The sequence below is a fragment of the Entelurus aequoreus genome, linkage group LG17 (genome assembly GCF_033978785.1).
Source record: "Entelurus aequoreus isolate RoL-2023_Sb linkage group LG17, RoL_Eaeq_v1.1, whole genome shotgun sequence".
In the NCBI taxonomy this organism is placed as follows: Eukaryota; Metazoa; Chordata; class Actinopteri; order Syngnathiformes; family Syngnathidae; genus Entelurus; species Entelurus aequoreus.
Window position 1 is genome coordinate 22,767,651 of NC_084747.1, and position 22,048 is coordinate 22,789,698.

General features: G+C 46.0%; 1 protein-coding gene across 3 annotated transcripts in view; it reads right to left on the bottom strand.

Annotated features, from left to right (window-relative positions):
- Nucleotides 1-325: 325 nt before the first annotated feature.
- Nucleotides 326-22,048, bottom strand: part of LOC133632692 (glutamate receptor ionotropic, NMDA 1-like) — a 49,956-nt gene continuing 28,233 nt past the window's right edge. For all 3 annotated transcript variants that reach the window (XM_062025276.1, XM_062025274.1, XM_062025275.1), the window contains 14 exons: nt 20,233-20,407; nt 19,982-20,132; nt 14,218-14,304; nt 10,190-10,325; nt 7,259-7,386; nt 6,852-7,016; nt 6,478-6,596; nt 3,581-3,693; nt 3,360-3,508; nt 2,766-2,923; nt 2,532-2,693; nt 2,361-2,470; nt 1,057-1,202; nt 326-620 (listed from right to left, as the gene is read on the bottom strand). In XM_062025276.1, coding sequence (XP_061881260.1) covers nt 555-620; nt 1,057-1,202; nt 2,361-2,470; nt 2,532-2,693; nt 2,766-2,923; nt 3,360-3,508; nt 3,581-3,693; nt 6,478-6,596; nt 6,852-7,016; nt 7,259-7,386; nt 10,190-10,325; nt 14,218-14,304; nt 19,982-20,132; nt 20,233-20,407 — 1,865 coding nt within the window. In that variant the 3' untranslated portion in view covers nt 326-554. The remainder of the gene's footprint in view (nt 621-1,056; nt 1,203-2,360; nt 2,471-2,531; nt 2,694-2,765; nt 2,924-3,359; nt 3,509-3,580; nt 3,694-6,477; nt 6,597-6,851; nt 7,017-7,258; nt 7,387-10,189; nt 10,326-14,217; nt 14,305-19,981; nt 20,133-20,232; nt 20,408-22,048) is intronic.

Below are 22,048 nucleotides of genomic sequence, written 5' to 3' on the forward strand. Positions count from 1 at the left end.
ACTCTTAGCACAAAAAACAAACTACATCTAAAAATGTGCGTTTGCGGACTCAGCATAAATTAGCGTTAGCCACATCGGCGCACAGAGCGCCACTCGGCTGGTCCCAAGTCAGTGTAATGGCGCACCAAGCTAGCTGCAGGCGCTAACACTAGCTGCTAGCCCCTTTGATGCTACATCTTCACCACAAAGTTGACACGCTAAGCTAACGTAGCATGGACACCGCTTTGCGTCGGTTGGCAGGTGGCGGTAGACAGCATGACATCATACACGTCTGATGACATCATCGGTGGTGTCCCATCATGCTATGGGACTGGGGGGGGGGGGGGGGGGGGGCGGAGCCTATGGAGCAGCAAGTTTATACCTTGGATCTAGTTTCTGGAAGCGAGGTCACATTTCCGGAAATATGAGAGGACTTTTTATTGCTGATGTGACTGGATACAAAAATAGACAACATGTGGTTTACTTCCTGGTCCACAGGCCCCGCCCTCCCGATAAATGACGGAAAGCACAGCTACCAAAATAAAAGCACATGTGTGTGACTGAGGCGGCGGCGTTCAGACCACGGTGCTGACGGAGGGGTCCGCCAGGTTGATCTGTCCGGTGATGTCGGTGGGGTAGGGCTACGGAGACACAAAACATGCGTGTTAGCGCCCGACCCATTCGGGGGCGGGGCTCCTTCTAAAGACAGGAAGTCCCGCCCACTGCCCTGCTTGTCAATCTACTCGGACGGACTCGGTTACGAAACAAACCGCGTCCGACCTGCGCGCCAGCGGATTTCCAAAATAAGAGCCGCTGCAAGTGAGAGCGTGGAAGGATGAGCGGCGAGGGAGGACGAGACAAAGATGGACACGGGAGACAAGAGACCACCCACGTGTGTGTGTGTGCGTGTGTGTGTGTGTGTGTGTGTGTGTGTGTGTGTGTGTGTGTGTGTGTGTGTGTGTGAGGTCTGGGGAACTTCCTTTCTGCACAGGAAGTGATGGTCCAGTAAAAGAGATTTTGTCCGCTTTACCAGCGCGAGAGTGACATCAAACAAGATGGCGGACAAAAGGAGACTACCTGCAGGTTCTTCCTCCACACGTTGACGGCAGCGAAGGCCAACTGCATCTGCTTCCTGCGGGCGTCCTTGTGCCGCTTGTAGGCGATCTCGATGAAGATGAGGAAGATGCCCGCCACGATGCCGCCCGCCACCAGCATGAACACACCTGAGGGGGCGCCACACGTCAGCCACCAGGAGAGGAAGAGGAGGGATAGGGAGGAAGAAAGAGGAGGAGGAGGAGAAAGAAGAAGAAGGACGAGGAAAAGAAAAAAGAAGCAATACAATTATGAAGGAGAATAATAAGAATGAGGTTGAGGAGATGGAGAAGAAGGAGAAGAAAACTATAGAGAAGAAGAAGAAGAAGAAGAAGGAAAAAGAGTTGGTGACGAAGAAGAAGAAAGAGAAAGAATTGGAAAATATAAAGAAGAAGAAGGAGAAAAAGGAGGAGGAGAAGAAGGCAGAGGAAAAAAGAAAAGGAGGGAGAAGAAGAAGATGGAGAATAAGAAGAAGTTGGGGAGAAAGAAGAAGAAGAAAAAGAAGAATGACAAAGAGTTGGGAGGAGAAGAAGAAGGAGAAAAAAAGAAAAGGAGGGAGAAGAAGAAGATGGAGAATAAGAAGAAGTTGGGGAGAAAGAAGAAGAAGAAAAAGAAGAATGACAAAGAGTTGGGAGGAGAAGAAGAAGGAGAAAAAGTTGGAGAAGAAGAAGAAAGAGTAGGAGAAGATGAAAGAGTAGAAGAAAAAGAAGAAGAAGAAGAAGGACAAAGAGTTGGAGAAGAAGAAGAAGAAGAAGAAGAAGAAAGAGTTGGAGAGAAGAAGGAGAAATAGTTGGTTGAAGAAGAAGAAGGAGAAGGAGAAGGAGGATAAGGAGGAGGAGGAGAATAAGGAGGAGGATAAGGAGAAGAAGGAGGAGGATAAGGAGAAGAAGGAGGAGGAGAAGGAGAAGGAAGAGAAGGAGGAGAAGAAGAAGAAGGAGAAGAAGAAGGAGGAGAAGGAGGATAAGGAGAAGAAGAAGGAGGAGTAGAAGAAGGAGGAAGATAAGGAGGAGAAGAAGAAGGAGGAGGAAAGGGAGAAGAAGGAGGAGAAGAAGAAGGAGGAGAAGAAGAAGGAGGAGAAGAAGAAGGAGGAAGATAAGGAGGAGAAGAAGAAGGAGGAGGAAAGGGAGAAGAAGGAGGAGAAGAAGAAGGAGGAGAAGAAGAAGGAGGAAGATAAGGAGGAGAAGAAGAAGAAGGAGGAAAGGGAGAAGAAGAAGGAGGAGGATAAGGAGAAGAAGAAGAAGAAGGAGGAGGATAAGGAGAAGAAGAAGAAGGAAGTGTGATGTTCTGACCTGCCATGTTCTCAAAGGTGAGAGTCGCGGGAGCGTTACTGCGGGAGTCACACTCCTGGTATCGAACCCACGTCTTGTCCAGGTCCTCCATGAAGCCGTTCTCGTGAGAGCTGTGGACAGACGCAGGTGGGCGTGGGCGTGGTCACGGTGGTGGGCGTGGTCACATCTCACCTGAGAATAGCCAAGGACACGTTCTGCTTCCACGGACTGTCCTTCCTCATTCCGATCCCGAAGCCCGAGCGGAAGAAGAGTTCTCCCGTGGTCACCAGGTCGCACTTCTGGGACGCCTCGAACTCCAGCACGGCACTGTCCCAGATGAAGGCGTGCAGCTTGCTGCCAGGGGGCGGAGCCAAGGTTAGAAAAGGTGGCCGATGTGGCGTGACCCCGCCCACCCACGCCGCTCACTTGTCCCGCACGGCCTGGATGGCCTCAGCGGCGCTCTCGTAGTTGTGCTTCTCCATGTGGCGATACATGGTGCTCAGCTCCACCTGGCGCCGGAAGTAGATGTCCACCGAGCTCTGCTTGACCGTCGCGTAGATGAACTTGTCCGACGGGTTACGCAGCTGTCGCCGTGGCAACCAGAAGATGATGCAACGTTATGCTGACGGCAAAGGATGGCATTATGATGATGAAGGATGGCATTATGATGAGGGTGAAGGATGGCATTATGATAAGGGTGAGGGGTGGCATTATGATGAGGGTGAAGGATGGCATTTTGATGAGGGTGAAGGATGGCATTATGATAAGGGTGAGGGGTGGCATTATGATGAGGGTGAAGGATGGCATTATGATGAGGGTGAAGGATGGCATTATGATAAGGGTGAGGGATGGCATTATGATGAGGGTGAGGGATGGCATTATGATGAGGGTGAGGGATGGCATTTTGATGAGGGTGAAGGATGGCATTATGATGAGGGTGAAGGATGGCATTATGATGAGGGTGAGGGATGGCATTATGATAAGGGTGAGGGGTGGCATTATGACGGCGTGAGGCTTTACCCTGGGGTCGTTGATGCCAGTGATGCGCTCCTCAGGCCGGTCCAGCACTAGGAAGGCCGCCAGGTTGGCGGTGTACGAGGCCACGATGATCATGGCGAAACCTGCCCACACCATTCCCAGAATCCTCGCCGAAAAACTCCGCGGGGCTCCTGCGGGGGCGGAGCCGAGACGGCGTTAGTCCGGACACGAGCACGCCTCCATCCACACGTGATGTCACTCACCTTCTCCTATACCGGAGTTGAGGAGTACTCCCCACGAAAACCACATGGCAGAGGATAGGGTGAGGGCATCTTCTTCCTCCTCTTCACTGTTGACTTTAAACCTTCCAAATGGGCTGCACACGCATGTTAGCGTGTTAGGGAACATATCATATACCACACAGGCGGAGGCGTGTGTTTCACGGTGAATAAACACTGGTGTGGACCAAGCAGTGTGGAGAAGATAGGGGAACACTGCTCACTGGACCTGGAGTTTCTCATCATCAAATGCCGCCCGTTCTACCTACCAAGGGAGCTAACATCAGTTCTACTCATGGGTGTATACATTCCACCCCAGCTAACATCAGTTCTACTCATGGGTGTATACATTCCACCCCAGCTAACATCAGTTCTACTCATGGGTGTATACATTCCACCCCAGCTAACATCAGTTCTACTCATGGGTGTATACATTCCGCCCCAGCTAACATCAGTTCTACTCATGGGTGTATACATTCCGCCCCAGCTAACATCAGTTCTACTCATGGGTGTATACATTCCACCCCAGCTAACATCAGTTCTACTCATGGGTGTATACATTCCACCCCAGCTAACATCAGTTCTACTCATGGGTGTATACATTCCACCCCAGCTAACATCAGTTCTACTCATGGGTGTATACATTCCACCCCAGCTAACATCAGTTCTACTCATGGGTGTATACATTCCACCCCAGGCCAACATTGAGGCCGCACTTTCGGAGCTCTACGACCAGGTAAATAACAGCTCATGTTGATGCTGCTATTGTGGTTGCTGGGGACTTTAATAAGGCCAAACTTAAAACGGTATTACCAACGTTTTACCAACACGTGACCTGTCCTACCCGAGGCGATAATATACTAGACCACTGCTACTCGCAGTTCAAATGCGGCTTTAAGTCACAGTCTTTATCAGCCTTCGGTAAATCAGACCACTCCGCCATCTTGCTCGTACCCGTGTATAAACAAAGTTTGAAGCGCCCCCCCGTGGTGACACGAGAAGTCAAGCGTTGGTCTGTGAACTCAGAAAGAGCGCTTCAGGACGCGCAACATTGACGAATATATACAGACACCGTGCTGGACTTTATTGGTAAACTGGTCGAGGAAATAGTCCCCACAACCACAGTGCGGGTTTTTCCAAATCAGAAGCCCTGGTTGATAGCTCGGTCCGAGAGGCTTTGAAAGCGCACGCCTCAGCCCACAGCAGAGGGCGCGCGACCGGCGACATGCACGCGTACAAGGCAGCGTGGTATGACGTCAGGCGTGTAGTGAAGCAGGCAAAGGGACGATACAGAGACAAAATGGAGTTTCCATTTCAGCAGGCTGACTCCAGAGCTGTATGACAAGGACTCAGAACCATGACAGACTACAGAGGCAGCCCCCCCCCCCCATGGTGAATGCTGATGTCTCCCTGGCAAATGAGCTAAATACCTTTATGCACGGTTTGAGGCTGGCTGCAAATTCAAACAGCAGCCTTCATGGCGCCGCAAAAGAGGGTATGGCCACCGGCAATGGAGACTCAGCATTCAGAATAACAGAACACGACGTGAGGAGAACCTTTAAGAGGGTGAATACCAGGAAAGCCACAGGGCCAGACGGCATTCCCGGTTGCGTCCTAAAAGTCTGTGCTGACCAACTGGCAGCGGTATTCAATCTGTCCCTTGAACAGTCCGTCATCCCCACCTGTCTGAAAAAATCCACCATTGTCCCTGTTCCAAAGAAATCTGCCCCTGCCTGCCTCAACGTCTACCGCCCCGTAGCCCTCACCCCCATAGCCATGAAGTGCTTTGAGAAGCTAATCAAAGACCACATATGCTCCCCCCCCCCCCCCCCCACTTTAGACCCCCTGCAATTTGCATACCGCCCAAACAGGTCAACCGACGATGCAATCGCACACGTGTTGCATACCGCCACGACACACCTGGACAAAAGGCAGGGGAACTACGTGAGAATGCTGTTCATAGACTACAGTTCAGCATTCAACACCATAGTCCCATCCAAACTCGTCATCAAGCTCAAGGACCTGGGCTTGAACTCAACCCTCTGTCAGCGGGTCCTGGATTTCCTGACAGGCAGACCACAAGCTGTGAGAGCAGGGAACTGCACCTCCTCACCCATCATCCTCAACACCGGTGCCCCCCAGGGCTGCGTTCTGAGCCCCCTCCTCTATTCACTCTACACATGACTGTGTGGCTGAAAACACCACCAACTCCAGCTCACATGTTAGCGTGTTAGACAACATGTCATATAAGACACATGTTAGAGAGCAGGTGACATATAGGACAGGTGTTAGAGAGCAGGTGACATATAGGACACATGGTAGAGAGCAGGTGTCATATAGGACAGGTGTTAGAGAGCAGGTGACATATAGGACAGGTGTTAGAGAGCAGGTGACATATAGGACAGGTGTTAGAGAGCAGGTGTCATATAAGACACATGGTAGAGAGCAGGTGTCATATAGGACAGGTGGTAGAGAGCAGGTGTCATATAGGACACATGTTAGAGAGCAGGTGACGTATAGGACAGGTGTTAGAGAGCAGGTGACAAATAGGACAGGTGTTAGAGAGCAGGTGACATATAGGACACATGTTAGAGAGCAGGTGACGTATAGGACAGGTGTTAGAGAGCAGGTGACAAATAGGACAGGTGTTAGAGAGCAGGTGTCATATAGGACAGGTGTTAGAGAGCAGGTGACATATAGGACAGGTGTTAGAGAGCAGGTGACATATAGGACAGGTGTTAGAGAGCAGGTGTCATATAAGACACATGGTAGAGAGCAGGTGTCATATAGGACAGGTGGTAGAGAGCAGGTGTCATATAGGACAGGTGGTAGAGAGCAGGTGACATATAGGACACATGTTAGAGAGCAGGTGACATGCTCACCTGAAGCGGTCTAATAGGTAGAGCATCACTGCCACCACGTGGACCGACAGGCCGACTAAGAGCCACAAGGTGCTCTGGAATGGCTGCATGAACGAGTCCAAAGTGCTGCGGGGGATTTCCTGCACACACGCACGCACGCACGCACGCACGCACGCACGCACGCACGCACGCACGCACGCACGCACGCACGCACGCACGCACGCACGCACGCACGCACGCACGCACGCACGCACGCACACACACACACACACACACACACACACACACACACACACACACACACACACACACACACACACACACACACACACACACACACACACAGCGTTAATGACACGCGGCCAAGTCAGGTGACACGCTGCACCTGCGCTCACCTTCTTAACGAGGATGGTGAGGCCCTGGTACTTGAAGGGTTTGGAGAACTCGATGTACTGAGCGCGCTCGTTGTTGATGGTGAGGGGGGCCACGATCATGTCGGCCAGACCCCCCAGCAGCTCCCCCATCATGCCGTTCCACTCCTTCTTGTTACTGTTGTTCACCTGCGGGGGGGCGGAGTCTGGGTCAAAAGAGGCTTCTCACACCCTTTAAAGGGTCATGTGACGCACAGTGTGGAGGACAAGATGGAGGAGGAGATGCATGGGATGCAGAGGTGGTCGTCATGGCAACAAGGACGGTGGGGATGATTCGGGCCAGCTGGAGGAGAATGACATCCCGGTGCGACGCGCGAGCGTCAGCCAATCGGCTGCCTTCCTGCCCAGGTGCATGCTGGGAGTCCACTTACTCGCTCTTGGGTGCCAAACTTGCCGTCAGCCACCAGGTGAACCTCGTAGGTGAAGTTCATGTTCATGGCCAGCTTGATGAGAAGGTCGATGCAGAAACCATAGCAACACTGAGGAACTATCGGCTGCCCTGCAACACACACACACACACACACACACACACACACACACACACACACACACACACACACACACACACACACACACACACAAGTATGAGTGTACGCAGGTCACACCTAAGGCTGAAACGACGCGTCGACATAGTCGACGTCATCGGTTATGTAAATACGTCGACGCCGTTTTTGTGCGTCGACGCGTCGCATATTTACGTCACACTACCGTCATGGCGGAGCGCAAAGCAGACTGTGCGAGCGAGGGGGGAAAAACGCATGCCAAAAGTGGTCAAAAGTGTGGGAGTATTTCAATAAACGGCCTAATAATGTTGTTGTATGCACACTGTGTCGAGCGTAAATGGCCTATCATAGCAGCACAACGGCTATGAACCAACATTTGAAAAGAAAACCATCAACTAGTCCAGGGGTCGGCAACCCAAAATGTTGAAAGAGCCATATTGGACCAAAAATACAAAAAAAAAATCTGTCTGGAGCCGCAAAAAATTAAAAGCCATATTACATGTGTCATGAGATATACATTTAATTAAGAGGACTTAAAGGAAACTAAATGAGCTCAAATATAGCTACAAATGAGGCATAATGATGCAATATGTACATATAGCTAGCCTAAATAGCATGTTAGCATCGATTAGCTTGCAGTCATGCAGTGACTAAATATGTCTGATTAGCACTCCACACAAGTCAATAACATCAACAAAACTCACCTTTGTGCACTCACGCACGACGTTAAAAGTGTGGTGGACAAAATGAGACAGAAAAAGAAGTGGCATAAAACACGTCCTAGAAAGTCGGACAAATTTATACATGTAAACAAACTATACGGTGAGTTCAAGGACCGCCAAAATAAGTAGGAAAAAACGGCGCTCGCCAAATACTCGAATGAGTGAAGCATATTTAATATAAACAGTGTGATTTATAACAATTAGGGAGGTTTGTGTCATGTTTGTCCTCCTACAGAAACCATACTAAAACAAAAAAATACATTTTTTTCCCTCATCTTTTTCCATTCTTCATACATTTTTGAAAAATCTCCAGAGAGCCACTAGGGCGGCGCTAAAGAGCCGCATGCGGCTCTAGAGCCGCGGGTTGCCGACCCCCGAACTAGTCAATCGTCCGCGTTAGCATACGTTGTCATCATTACACAAAAACATGAATGTGTCATTTGTATCTGCTAGGGGTGTAACGGTACGTGTTTTGTATTGAACCGTTTCGGTACGGGGCTTTCGGTTCGGTACGGGGGTGTACCGAACGAGTTTCTAAGCTAAAGCTAACTTTAGCTGCTAAAGTCTTAACAAGTTGCTTTGCTTCTCTGCCTCTGTCTCAGCACGCAGCATTGTCACACCCACACAACCATCTGATTGGTACACACGCAGCATTGTCCCACCCACACAACCATCTGATTGGTACACACGCAGCATTGTCCCACCCACACAACCATCTGATTGGTACACACGCAGCATTGTCCCACCCACACAACCATCTGATTGGTACACACGCAGCATTGTCACACCCACACAACCATCTGATTGGTACACACGCAGCATTGTCCCACCCACACAACCATCTGATTGGTACACACGCAGCATTGTCCCACCCACACAACCATCTGATTGGTACACACGCAGCATTGTCCCACCCACACAACCATCTGATTGGTACACACGCAGCATTGTCCCACCCACACAACCATCTGATTGGTACACACGCAGCATTGTCCCACCCACACAACCATCTGATTGGTACGCACGCAGCATTATCAGCCAATCAGCAGTGTGTATTCATAGCGCATGTAGTCAGCGCTTCAGCGTGGAGCAGATAGTTGTTTAGCAGGTGAGCATCAGGCAGCGGACTCTCCCCAAATGATAATAAACACCTCAAATCACTATGAGCCCGTTGACCTTCTAGAAACTTCAACTGCAGCTCAGCTCGCTCGCAGTCCTGGTTTGAGGTGAAGGCTAATTAGCTCTCAGTTCCAGCCACATCGACCCCTTCTGAGCGCCTATTTTCAGCTGCTGGGAATATTGTAAACAAGAAAAGAAGCAGAGCATGTAGACATGCTAACCTTTCTTCATTACAACTGTTAGACACTCACTGGAATGAGTAGAATTGGTTATTGTGTTGGACTGGATGTTTATTTTGCACATTTGAAAAGCAATACTTAATGTTTACAGTGCTCCAGAATATTTAGATTGGCACTTTTTTGTATTGGATGTTTATCTTTATTTTTGCACATTTTAGCAAATAAGCAATACTTTCACTTTTGTTGAAATGTTTACACTGTTGTTACAGAATATTTCGTTTTGCACTTTTTTGTATTGGATGTTTATCTTTATTTTTGCACATTTTAAAGCAAAATAAGCAATACTTTTACTTTTGAAATGCTTATACTATTGCAGAATATTAAGATTTGCTCTAGATGTTGACTTTTATATTTGCACATTAAAAAGCAAATAAGCTACTTTTAATTTTGTTAAATGTTAAAAGTTTTAAATGTTTACATTGTTACAGAATATTTAGTCATGTTGTTGTCAATGTTGACTGAGTGGCCATACTTCTTTTTTTTTGTAAATAAAAGCCATGCCTTTTGAAAAAACTGGCCTACTTTTATTTTTTCATCTTCATTTTAAATAAAATAAAATAAAAAATAATCGGTAAAAGGAAAAATAATCTATAGATGAATCGAAAAAATAATCTATAGATTAACCGATTAATCGGGAAAAAAAAATCTATAGATTAATCGATAGAAAAATAATCGTTAGCTGCAGCCTTAGTCACACATGGCAAGCCGCTCAGTCTCACCTGGGATAGTCCCGTTGGGTCCGGTACAGATGACCTTCTTGATGAGCACACCATTAACGGAGTACTCCTCCTTGCATGTGCCGTCACTCTTTGTTGGCTTGACGTACACAAAGGGCTCCTGGTGGATGGTCACAATCTACACACACACACACACACACACACACACACACACACACACACACACACACACACACACACACACACACACACACACACACACACACACACACACACACACACACACACACACACACACACACACACACACACACACACACACACACACACACACACACACACACACGCAGTGTGTCAAATGTCCACTGGCCAGTTAGCTCATATTAAATCTCTGCATTGATGAAGTCATGTGCTGATCATTCCTACTGGGGACCCTGGGGAAAAAGACTTCATATGCTTCATGGGGACCACATTTAAATAATTTTGTATAATTCACACACATTTGTACGTGACTACTGAGGACCATTTAAAAAAAAACAAAGTTCAAATTACTTAAACATGTTTTATGGGCCAAAACTTAAAGGCCTACTGAAAGCCACTACTAGCGACCACGCAGTCTGATAGTTTATATATCAATGATGAAATCTTAACATTGCAACACATGCCAATACGGCCGGGTTAACTTATAAAGTGACATTTTAAATTTCCCGCCACACTTCCGGTTCAAAACGCCTTTGGAGGATGACGTATGCGCGTGACGTAGCCAGTTTAACAGAGGTATGGCTTCCCCATGGAAGCCAATACGAAATAGCTCTGTTTTCATTTCATAATTCCACAGTATTCTGGACATCTGTGTTGGTGAATCTGTTGCAATTTGTTCATTGCATTATGGAGAAAGAAGCTGAGCAAGCAAAGAAGAAAGTCGGTGCGAAGCGGAGTATTTTGCGAGGGAAGTCAGCAACACAACACAGTCGGTGTTTCATGGTTTACATTCCCGAAAGATGCAGTCAAGATCGAAGAACTCGGACAACAGAGACTCTAACCAGGAGGACTTTGACTTCGTTAACAGACGCAGACGCGATACCGTGAGTACGCTTCCAAACATTTGATCGCTTGCTATAACTAGCTCGAGCTAGTAGCTAGGAGCTAGCATAACGAACACCTAGGTGTTTGTTATGCGGGATTAATTTGTGGCATATTAAATATAAGCCTAGTTGTGTTGTGGCTAATAGAGTATATATATGTCTTGTGTTTATTTACTGTTGTAGTCATTCCCAGCTGAATATCAGGTCCCACCCGCGCGCTTCCAAACATTTCATCGCTTGCCCGTACGTGCGTGTCACGTACGTAACTTTGATTAAATATATAAGCTTTATGAACCTTGGGTTAGGTGAACGGTCCTTTGGGCTGAGTGATTGTGTGTGTTGTGCAGGTGTTTGAATTGTATTGGCGGGTTTTATGGACGGGATCCCGTCCATATTACCCGCTCGAGCTATAACTAGCTCGAGCTAGTAGCTAGGAGCTAGAATAACAAACACCTAGGTGTTTTTATGCGGGATTAATTTGTGGCATATTAAATATAAGCCTGGTTGTGTTGTGGCTAATAGAGTATATATATGTCTTGTGTTTATTTACTGTTGTAGTCATTCCCAGCTGAATATCAGGTCACCCCCGGCTCTCACAGCATCTTCCCTATCTGAATCGCTTCCACTCCCCACTAGTCCTTCACTTGCACTTTACTCATCCACAAATCTTTCATCCTCGCTCAAATTAATGGGGAAATTGTCGCTTTCTCGGTCCGAATCTCTCTCACTTCATGCGGCCATCATTGTAAACAATAGGGAACTTTGCGTATATGTTCAACTGACTACGTCACGCTACTTCCGGTAGGGGCAAGCCTTTTTTTATCAGATACCAAAAGTTGCGATCTTTATCGTCGTTGTTCTATACTAAATCCTTTCAGCAAAAATATGGCAATATCGCGAAATGATCAAGTATGACACATAGAATAGATCTGCTATCCCCGTTTAAATAAAAAAATGTCATTTCAGTAGGCCTTTAAAAATCACTTAGGCATCTTCAGAATGGATCTGAGTATCATTTAAAAAGGTTTCCCTTTATGGGACCTGTTTTTTTGTCCCCATACCGTCCCCTAAAGGTGACTGTGTAAACCAGGGGTCTCAAACACGCGGCCCGTGAGACGTTATTTTGCGGCCCCCACCTTAATATGAAAGTTTAATGTTAGTGCTGCCCGCGAGTTTTAAATGAATGGCGCTTGACAGCGTTGTGTGTGGAGCTGAAGGATTCTACCATTCATGGTGTGGTATAAGGGTCTGTCGAGGGTGTGCCGTGATGGCACTGCCTTTAGTGTCCTCTAGAAACCGTCACCGCACCATCTTTTACTCCACACTAACAGTGTGCCGGCCCAGACACATGTTGTATGAGGCTTATGCAGACACACGCAAGGTATTGCAAGACATACTTGAGGAACAGCCATACATGTCACACTGAGGGTGGTCATATTTTATATTATTTATTTTTTAACACTGTTACAAATATGCGCCACACTGTGAACCCACACCAAACAAGAATGACAAACACATTTCGGGAGAACATCCACACCTAAACACAACATAAACACAACAGAACAAATACCCAGAATCCTTTTGCAGCCCTAACTCTTCCTGGCTACAAAAACACCCCCGCTACCCCCAACCCCGCCCACCTCACCCCCCCCCACACCCACCTTAACCCCCCCCCTCCCCCCATCTCCCGAATTCAGAGGTCTCAAGGTTGGCAAGTATGCATTGACGTCACTTGCGTGATGTGATGCAAGCAGAGAAACATTTTGCCGCTTTTCCACGACACCCGCACATGCTCTTCCCTCCCTCCCTCCCTGCCTCCCTCGCTCGCCCGCCTGCTCGCTCCCGCCCCCGTTGTAAACAGTCCGGGCGGGGAAGACTTCCAAAGCACTCGAAGGAGCGAGCGACAATACAAAAGTGTGGTGCCCTGGACCCCAGCGCTGATACTCCGACAGAGAGTCGCTGGGCGAATCAGACGTGTAACACGTTAGTGGTGATGTTAGCCCGTTCGGGGCTAATTGTGCTACCGTAACTGTAAACTCCACGGCGAGACCCCCCCCCTCCCGTTGGCTCCAGACAGAGACGATTTTTGATGCAATATTTCTTTGTTGAGCACAGGGGCACCCCGACGTGTCTTATTTCATTTCATTTCATTTTTATTTATCTCCTTCATTGATGTGCATCTTTGATCGATAGACAATTATACCTCAATTATTCAATTATACATTTACACACCAATGCCTGAGAAGGAGCAGGATGAAGAAAAATCGTATATTTTTCTGCCCCCTTCAACATAATACGCAGTCTTACTTAATGCTATATAAACCAACAATTACATCCAAATATAATGAAAACAAACAAAAAAAACACACAAAAAAACACAAGAAGTGCAAAATTTCATGGAGTACAAACCGAACAAAAAAAAACAAAAGAAGAAATATACACCTCACGGAGAAAGTTGCGGTGCACAAGGAATACAATTTGAAACGTCATTATACAACTAGACGTGCTGAGGAGTATGCAAAATACCCGGGAGATGAGAGAGTGAACCGGGTTGCACATTTTAAAAGCAGTCTACTGAGGCAACAAGATTTCGTCAAGAAAGCAAGCGAAAAGAGCGATGCAGCAGTCAAAGCTAGCTACATGGTGAGTGAGATGCTTGCTAGGGCGGGAAAGCCATTCAAAGAAGGTGAATTCATTAAAAAGTGCATGTTAGATTTTTTTAAAGAAATCTTTTCTTGCGGGCCAGCCTCAACCAGTTTCTGCATCCAATGGCCCCCAGGTAAATTGAGTTTGAGACCCCTGGTGTAAACAGAGCCAGGTCCCCATTAAGTAAGCATTGCCAGAACACACACACAAACACACACAAACTCATTTACATTGCCAGAACACACACACACATGTACACACACGTACACACACATGTACACACACGTGTACAGTTCCAGCATTGTGAAACAATACCATTGTCACAGTTGTGTTGCCTACCTTCAGCTTGGTTGACATCTGATAACCTACTGGCCTCTCTGTCTCCCCACCAGGCCAGATGATCTTCTTCTGGGGGTTCATCACCACCTGAGACACACACACACACACACACACACACACACACACACACACACACGCACACGCACACGCACACGCACACGCACATGCACACAACAAAAGTTAATACAGCGCTTATGACACCTCATGAATATAGTTAGTACATGTTGTCGTGTTTGTGATGTTTCATTTGCTAGTGTCATTTTAGTTAGCAAGTACGATTGTTAGTTAGCAAGTACAGTTGTTAGTTAGCATGTACGATTGTTAGTTAGCAAGTACGATTGTTAGTTAGCATGTACGATTGTTAGTTAGCAAGTACAGTTGTTAGTTAGCATGTACGATTGTTAGTTAGCAAGTACGATTGTTAGTTAGCATGAATGATTGTTAGTTAGCAAGTACAGTTGTTAGTTAGCATGTACGGTTGATTGTCAGCAGGAATGAGTGTCAGTTTTCAAGTTGTCAGGGCTTGGTAAAAGGATTGGACTAGGGAGTAGGGAACTTGACAGGCTTTTATTTTGGCAGCTTCCTTTCACCTCCAAAGTCAAGGAATACAATACTATAATTAACCAAAAAAAACTACTCGATGAAAAAGGTTCCAAAAAATAGGAACAACTGAAAATCACTCCGAACGGAGGAAAACACAAAACCAAAGACGAACTAATAATTGGCGCAGTAAATGCTATAAAATGTATAAACAAAAAAACGCTCCAACGGGAGGAATAAACAACAGCTATGAACAATTCTACACTATCTTATTTAATAAAGTTTAACAAAAATAGTCACTCAAAAATTGAGGAATTTAACTAATAACTTACCACTTCGGCTGAATAAAGTCAATAACAAAAAATCACTCTGCTGAGGAGGAAAAAGGAAAACTCAAAATAGCCACGAAGGGATTGAAGAACATGGAACATAGACTGGATACAAGGCAAGGACATGGACATGGACGTAGACGCTGGAAAGTACGAATGAACGAAACAATCTGGCACAGAACAAAGGAAGGAGTGGGCTTATAAGACACATGAGGGTAATAGGGAACAGGTGGAAACAATCAGGGAACAGGGATGACGTCAGACTGATGACACAAAAGGAAGGGCAAGTGACCTGAAACGAGAGGAGAGTTACTTTTCAAAATAAAACATGAAAATCACAAGACAGAAAAAAACCAAGACAAGACATCCCTCACCGCGGTGTGACACAAGTATGATTGTTAGTTAGCATGCACCATTTTTGCTGGTAGTCTGAATGACAGGCGGGGTCTCTGTCATTACAGACTACATCAAGTTCTGCATCAGCTCCACAATACCAACCAAAGCAATACATATTTATCCCAACTCCAAACCATGGATTACCCCACAATTAAAAAAGAGCCTGAGGGAAAAACATAAATCCTTCAGGCAACAGGACTGGGCAAGCCTCAAGGCAAAAAATAGGAATTTAAAAAACAAAGTATTTCAAGCAAAACTGAAGTACAAAAACAAACTGGAAACTGAATTCAGCAACATAAACACCAAGCAGGCCTTCCAGAAGGTGAAAACCCTGACAGGATGCCAAACAAAAACATCATGCACTGTCAGTGACCCGGAAACCCTCTCTAAAGACCTAAACACATTTTTTACCCGTTTTGATCATTTGGACTTCTCACCAGAGTGTCAGGACCTACTGAGAGCCCTCCCACCACCAGGCTCACCAGAGTGTCAGGACCTGCTGAGAGCCCTCCCACCACCAGACCCAGAGGAACCGGCCCCCTTCACAGAAGAGGAAGTACAGCGCCAGCTGAGCCGCTGCAAACCAGGCAAGGCACCAGGGCCTGATGGCATTCCAGCCAGGGTGATCAGGGACTGTGCCATAGAGCTCTCCCCTATCCTACACTCACTCTTCTGTCAATGCTACCGGACTGCAACAATACCCACACTGTGGAAAACTGCAACCATCATCCCAGTACCGAAGAAATCCAGACCCACAGAACTCAACCATTACCGCCCCATAGCCCTCACATCCATAATTATGAAGTGCCTGGAGAAACTGCTGCTTGACATCATCCTTCCAGTTGTCACCCCACACCTGCACCCCCTCCAATTTGCCTACAGGGCCAGGAGGGGCACAGAAGATGCAGGTGGTGTGGCCTGCCTGCTGCATCTCCTCCTCCAGCATCTGGACTCCCCAGGCAACTTTGCCAGGATCCTCTTTGTGGACTTCAGCTCCGCCTTCAACTCCCTACAGAAGCATCTACTGATCCGGAAACTACACCAGCTCAACATCCCCCCTCAGCTGATCCACATCGCCCACAACTTCCTCACCGACCGACTGCAAGCAGTAAGGGTGGGCTCAAACACATCCCCGATGCTTACCATCAACACCGTGTTGAGCCCTTTCCTGTACACACTCTACACCAATGACATCTCACCCACCACAACATACTTCAAATACTCAGATGACACAGCCATTCTCGCACTCCTCTCCAACAGTCAATCCATCCTGGACTATCATAACACAGTCCAACATTTCACAGAGTCATGCACAGCCAGTTATCTGGAAATCAATGTCAATAAAACAGAAGTAATATGGTTCAACCCCCCCTCACCTCAGAACCCCATCCATCCATCCATCCATCCATCCATTTACTACCGCTTATTCCCTTCGGGGTCGCGGGGGGCGCTGGAGCCTATCTCAGCTACAATCGGGCGGGAGGCGGGGTACACCCTGGACAAGTCGCCAGCTCATCGCAGGGCCAACACAGATAGACAGACAACATTCACACTCACATTCACACACTAGGGACCATTTAGTGTTGCCAATCAACCTATCCCCAGGTGCATGTCTTTGGAGGTGGGAGGGGCCTATCCCCAGGTGCATGTCTTTGGAGGTGGGAGGGGCCTATCCCCAGGTGCATGTCTTTGGAGGTGGGAGGAAGCCGGAGTACCCAGAGGGAACCCACGCAGTCACGGGGAGAACATGCAAACTCCACACAGAAAGATCCCGAGGCCGGGATTGAACTCTCGACTACTCAGGACCTTCGTATTGTGAGGCAGACGCACTAACCCCTCTGCCACCGTGCTGCCCACCTCAGAACCCCATCATCATAAACACACACACAGTTCAAACAGTTGACACTTTTAAATACCGGGGCGTAACCTTGGACAATAAACTCACCTTTGATCAGCACACCACGGACATTCAAAAAAGAAGTCAACAAAGACTGTCAGCCAATCCGTAAACCTAAAGGACTATACGTTGCACCTCACCTCCTGTTATTACTTTACCAAAGCATTGTTCAACCCATCCTTATGTACTGTTCCACATGTTTGTTCACCATCCTTATGTACTGTTCCACATGTTTGTTCACCATGCTTTCTGGAACCAACCGGACCAAACTCACACGCATTACAAACATAGCAGCTAAAATCCTCGGCCTACCCACACCCAACATTTCAGATCCAAACCACAGGTCCATCACTCGACTGGCAAACACGATAGTCCAGGATATGACTCACCCACTACACCAATACATCATCCCACTACCATCAGGGCGCAGGTACAAAACCATCAAATTCCGGAGGGCCCGCCTCAGGAAAAGCCTTATCCCTACAGCTATAGCCGCCATTAACAGCAGGCCCGGCCGACCTGTCTGACAAGCCCGTAAATGTGTTGGTCATGTATGATGTCTTTGTGTTATTTTTGTTTCGTCATGTGTAATGTCTATTGTTTAAATGTGCGGCAGTGACAATGAATTCCCCAACGGGGACCAATAAATCTAAATCTAAATCTAAAATGTACGACTGTTAGCAGGTATGATTGTTAGTTAGCAGGTATTATTGTTAGCAGGTATGATTGTTAGTTAGCATGTACGATTGTTAGCAGGTATGATTGTTAGTTAGCAAGTATGATTGTTAGTAGGTATGATTGTCAGTTAGCAGGTACGATTGTTAGCAGGTATGATTGTTAGTTAGCAGGTATGATTGTTAGCAGGTATGATTGTTAGTTAGCATGTACGATTGTTAGTTAGCATGTATGGTTGATTGTCAGCAGGAATGAGTGTCAGTTTTCAGGTATGATTGTTAGTTAGCAGGTATGATTGTTAGTTAGCAGGTATGATTGTTAGCAGGTATGATTGTTAGTTAGCATGTACGATTGTTAGTTAGCATGTATGGTTGATTGTCAGCAGGAATGAGTGTCAGTTTTCAGGTATGATTGTTAGTTAGCATGTACGATTGTTAGCATATATGATTGTTAGTTAGCAGGTGTGATTGCTGGTTAGCAGGTGTGATTGTTAGTTAGCAGGTGTGATCGTTGGTTAGCAGATGTGATTGTTGGTTAGCAGGTGTGATTGTTGGTTAGCAGATGTGATTGTTGGTTAGCAGGTGTGATTGTTAGTTAGCAGATGTGATTGTTGGTTAGCAGGTGTGATTGTTAGTTAGCAGGTGTGATTGCTGGTTAGCAGATGTGATTGTTGGTTAGCAGGTGTGATTGCTGGTTAGCAGGTGTGATTGCTGGTTAGCAGGTATGATTGTTAGTTAGCATGTACGATTGTTAGTTAGCATGTATGGTTGATTGTCAGCAGGAATGAGTGTCAGTTTTCAGGTATGATTGTTAGTTAGCATGTACGATTGTTAGCATATATGATTGTTAGTTAGCAGGTGTGATTGCTGGTTAGCAGGTGTGATTGTTAGTTAGCAGGTGTGATCGTTGGTTAGCAGATGTGATTGTTGGTTAGCAGGTGTGATTGTTGGTTAGCAGATGTGATTGTTGGTTAGCAGGTGTGATTGTTAGTTAGCAGGTGTGATTGCTGGTTAGCAGATGTGATTGTTGGTTAGCAGGTGTGATTGCTGGTTAGCAGGTGTGATTGCTGGTTAGCAGATGTGATTGTTGGTTAGCAGGTGTGATTGTTGGTTAGCAGGTGTGATTGTTGGTTAGCAGATGTGATTGTTGGTTAGCAGGTGTGATTGTTGGTTAGCAGATGTGATTGTTGGTTAGCAGGTGTGATTGTTGGTTAGCAGATGTGATTGTTGGTTAGCAGGTGTGATTGTTAGTTAGCAGGTGTGATTGCTGGTTAGCAGGTGTGATTGTTGGTTAGCAGGTGTGATTGCTGGTTAGCAGGTGTGATTGCTGGTTAGCAGATGTGATTGTTGGTTAGCAGGTGTGATTGTTGGTTAGCAGGTGTGATTGTTGGTTAGCAGATGTGATTGTTGGTTAGCAGGTGTGATTGTTGGTTAGCAGGTGTGATTGTTGGTTAGCAGATGTGATTGTTGGTTAGCAGATGTGATTGTTGGTTAGCAGGTGTGATTGTTGGTTAGCAGGTGTGATTGTTGGTTAGCAGATGTGATTGTTGGTTAGCAGGTGTGATTGTTGGTTAGCAGGTGTGATTGTTAGTTAGCAGGTGTGATTGTTGGTTAGCAGGTGTGATTGTTAGTTAGCAGGTGTGATTGTTGGTTAGCAGATGTGATTGTTGGTTAGCAGGTGTGATTGTTGGTTAGCAGGTGTGATTGTTGGTTAGCAGATGTGATTGTTGGTTAGCAGGTGTGATTGTTGGTTAGCAGGTGTGATTGTTAGTTAGCAGGTGTGATTGTTAGTTAGCAGGTGTGATTGTTGGTTAGCAGGTGTGATTGTTGGTTAGCAGGTGTGATTGTTAGTTAGCAGGTGTGATTGTTGGTTAGCAGGTGTGATTGTTAGTTAGCAGGTGTGATTGTTGGTTAGCAGGTGTGATTACTTGTGATCCGTTGAAGACTCCGACAGGGACGAGGCGTCCAGGTTTCTGCAGGTAGTTAAGGATGCTGTAGGTAGCGAAGCGACGGTCGCCATCGTCGTTAAACTCGATCCGTCCAGTCAGGCCTTCAGGATACTTTGATGCCATCAGCACCCTGACAGCCAATCACACGCCAGCAACATGTTGACCAGGTCAGGTGACTTCCTAAGTCCGAGGCGTGTTGACCAAGTCAGGTGACTTCCTACGCGGCGTACCTTTTGAAGAGGGGCCCCGTCCTCCAGATGTTGGTGTTTCCAACGCAGCCCCGTGGTGGCTCCGTGATGTTCTCCTTCTCCAGGAGCTCCTGGAGCGACTGTGCCACCACCGCCACGGCGTCCATGATGTGGGCCGACTCGTTCTTACCATTAATCAGCTGCAGACCTAGCAGGCCTGCATGCACACCCCCACGCACACACACACACACACATTACACACCTGTCCTCACCATCCTTCATTAAACACACTATCCTTCATTAAACACACCATTCTTCATTAAGCACACCATCCTTCATTAAACACACCATTCTTAATTAAACACACCATCCTTCATTAAACACACCATCCTTCATTAAACACACCATCCTTCATTAAACACACCATCCTTCATTAAACACACCATCCTTCATTAAACACACCAATCTTAATTAAACACACCATCCTCCATTAAACACACCATCCTTCATTAAACACACCATCCTTCATTAAACACACCATTCTTAATTAAACACACCATCCTTCATTAAACACACCATTCTTAATTAAACACACCATCCTTCATTAAACACACCATTCTTCATTAAACACACCATCCTTCATTAAACACACCATCCTTCATTAAACACACCATTCTTAATTAAACACACCATTCTTAATTAAACACACCATCCTTCATTAAACACACCATCCTTCATTAAACACACCATCCTTCATTAAACACACCATTCTTAATTAAACACACCATTCTTAATTAAACACACCATCCTTCATTAAACACACCATTCTTAATTAAACACACTATCCTTCATTAAACACACCATTCTTAATTAAACACACCATCCTTCATTAAACACACCATCCTTCATTAAACACACCATTCTTAATTAAACACACCATTCTTAATTAAACACACCATCCTTCATTAAACACACCATTCTTAATTAAACACACCATCCTTCATTAAACACACCATCCTTCATTAAACACACCATCCTTCATTAAACACACCATCCTTCATTAAACACACCATTCTTAATTAAACACACTATCCTTCATTAAACACACCATTCTTAATTAAACACACCATCCTTCATTAAACACACCATCCTTCATTAAACACACCATCCTTCATTAAACACACCATTCTTAATTAAACACACCATCCTTCATTAAACACACCATCCTTCATTAAACACACCATTCTTAATTAAACACACCATCCTTCATTAAACACACCATCCTTCATTAAACACACCATCCTTCATTAAACACACCATTCTTAATTAAACACACCATTCTTAATTAAACACACCATCCTTCATTAAACACACTATCCTTCATTAAACACACCATTCTTAATTAAACACACCATCCTTCATTAAACACACCATCCTTCATTAAACACACCATTCTTAATTAAACACACCATCCTTCATTAAACACACCATCCTTCATTAAACACACCATCCTTCATTAAACACACCATTCTTAATTAAACACACCATCCTTCATTAAACACACTATCCTTCATTAAACACACCATTCTTAATTAAACACACCATTCTTAATTAAACACACCATCCTTCATTAAACACACCATTCTTAATTAAACACACCATCCTTCATTAAACACACCATCCTTCATTAAACACACCATTCTTAATTAAACACACCATCCTTCATTAAACACACCATCCTTCATTAAACACACCATTCTTAATTAAACACACCATCCTTCATTAAACACACCATCCTTCATTAAACACACCATCCTTCATTAAACACACCATTCTTAATTAAACACACCATCCTTCA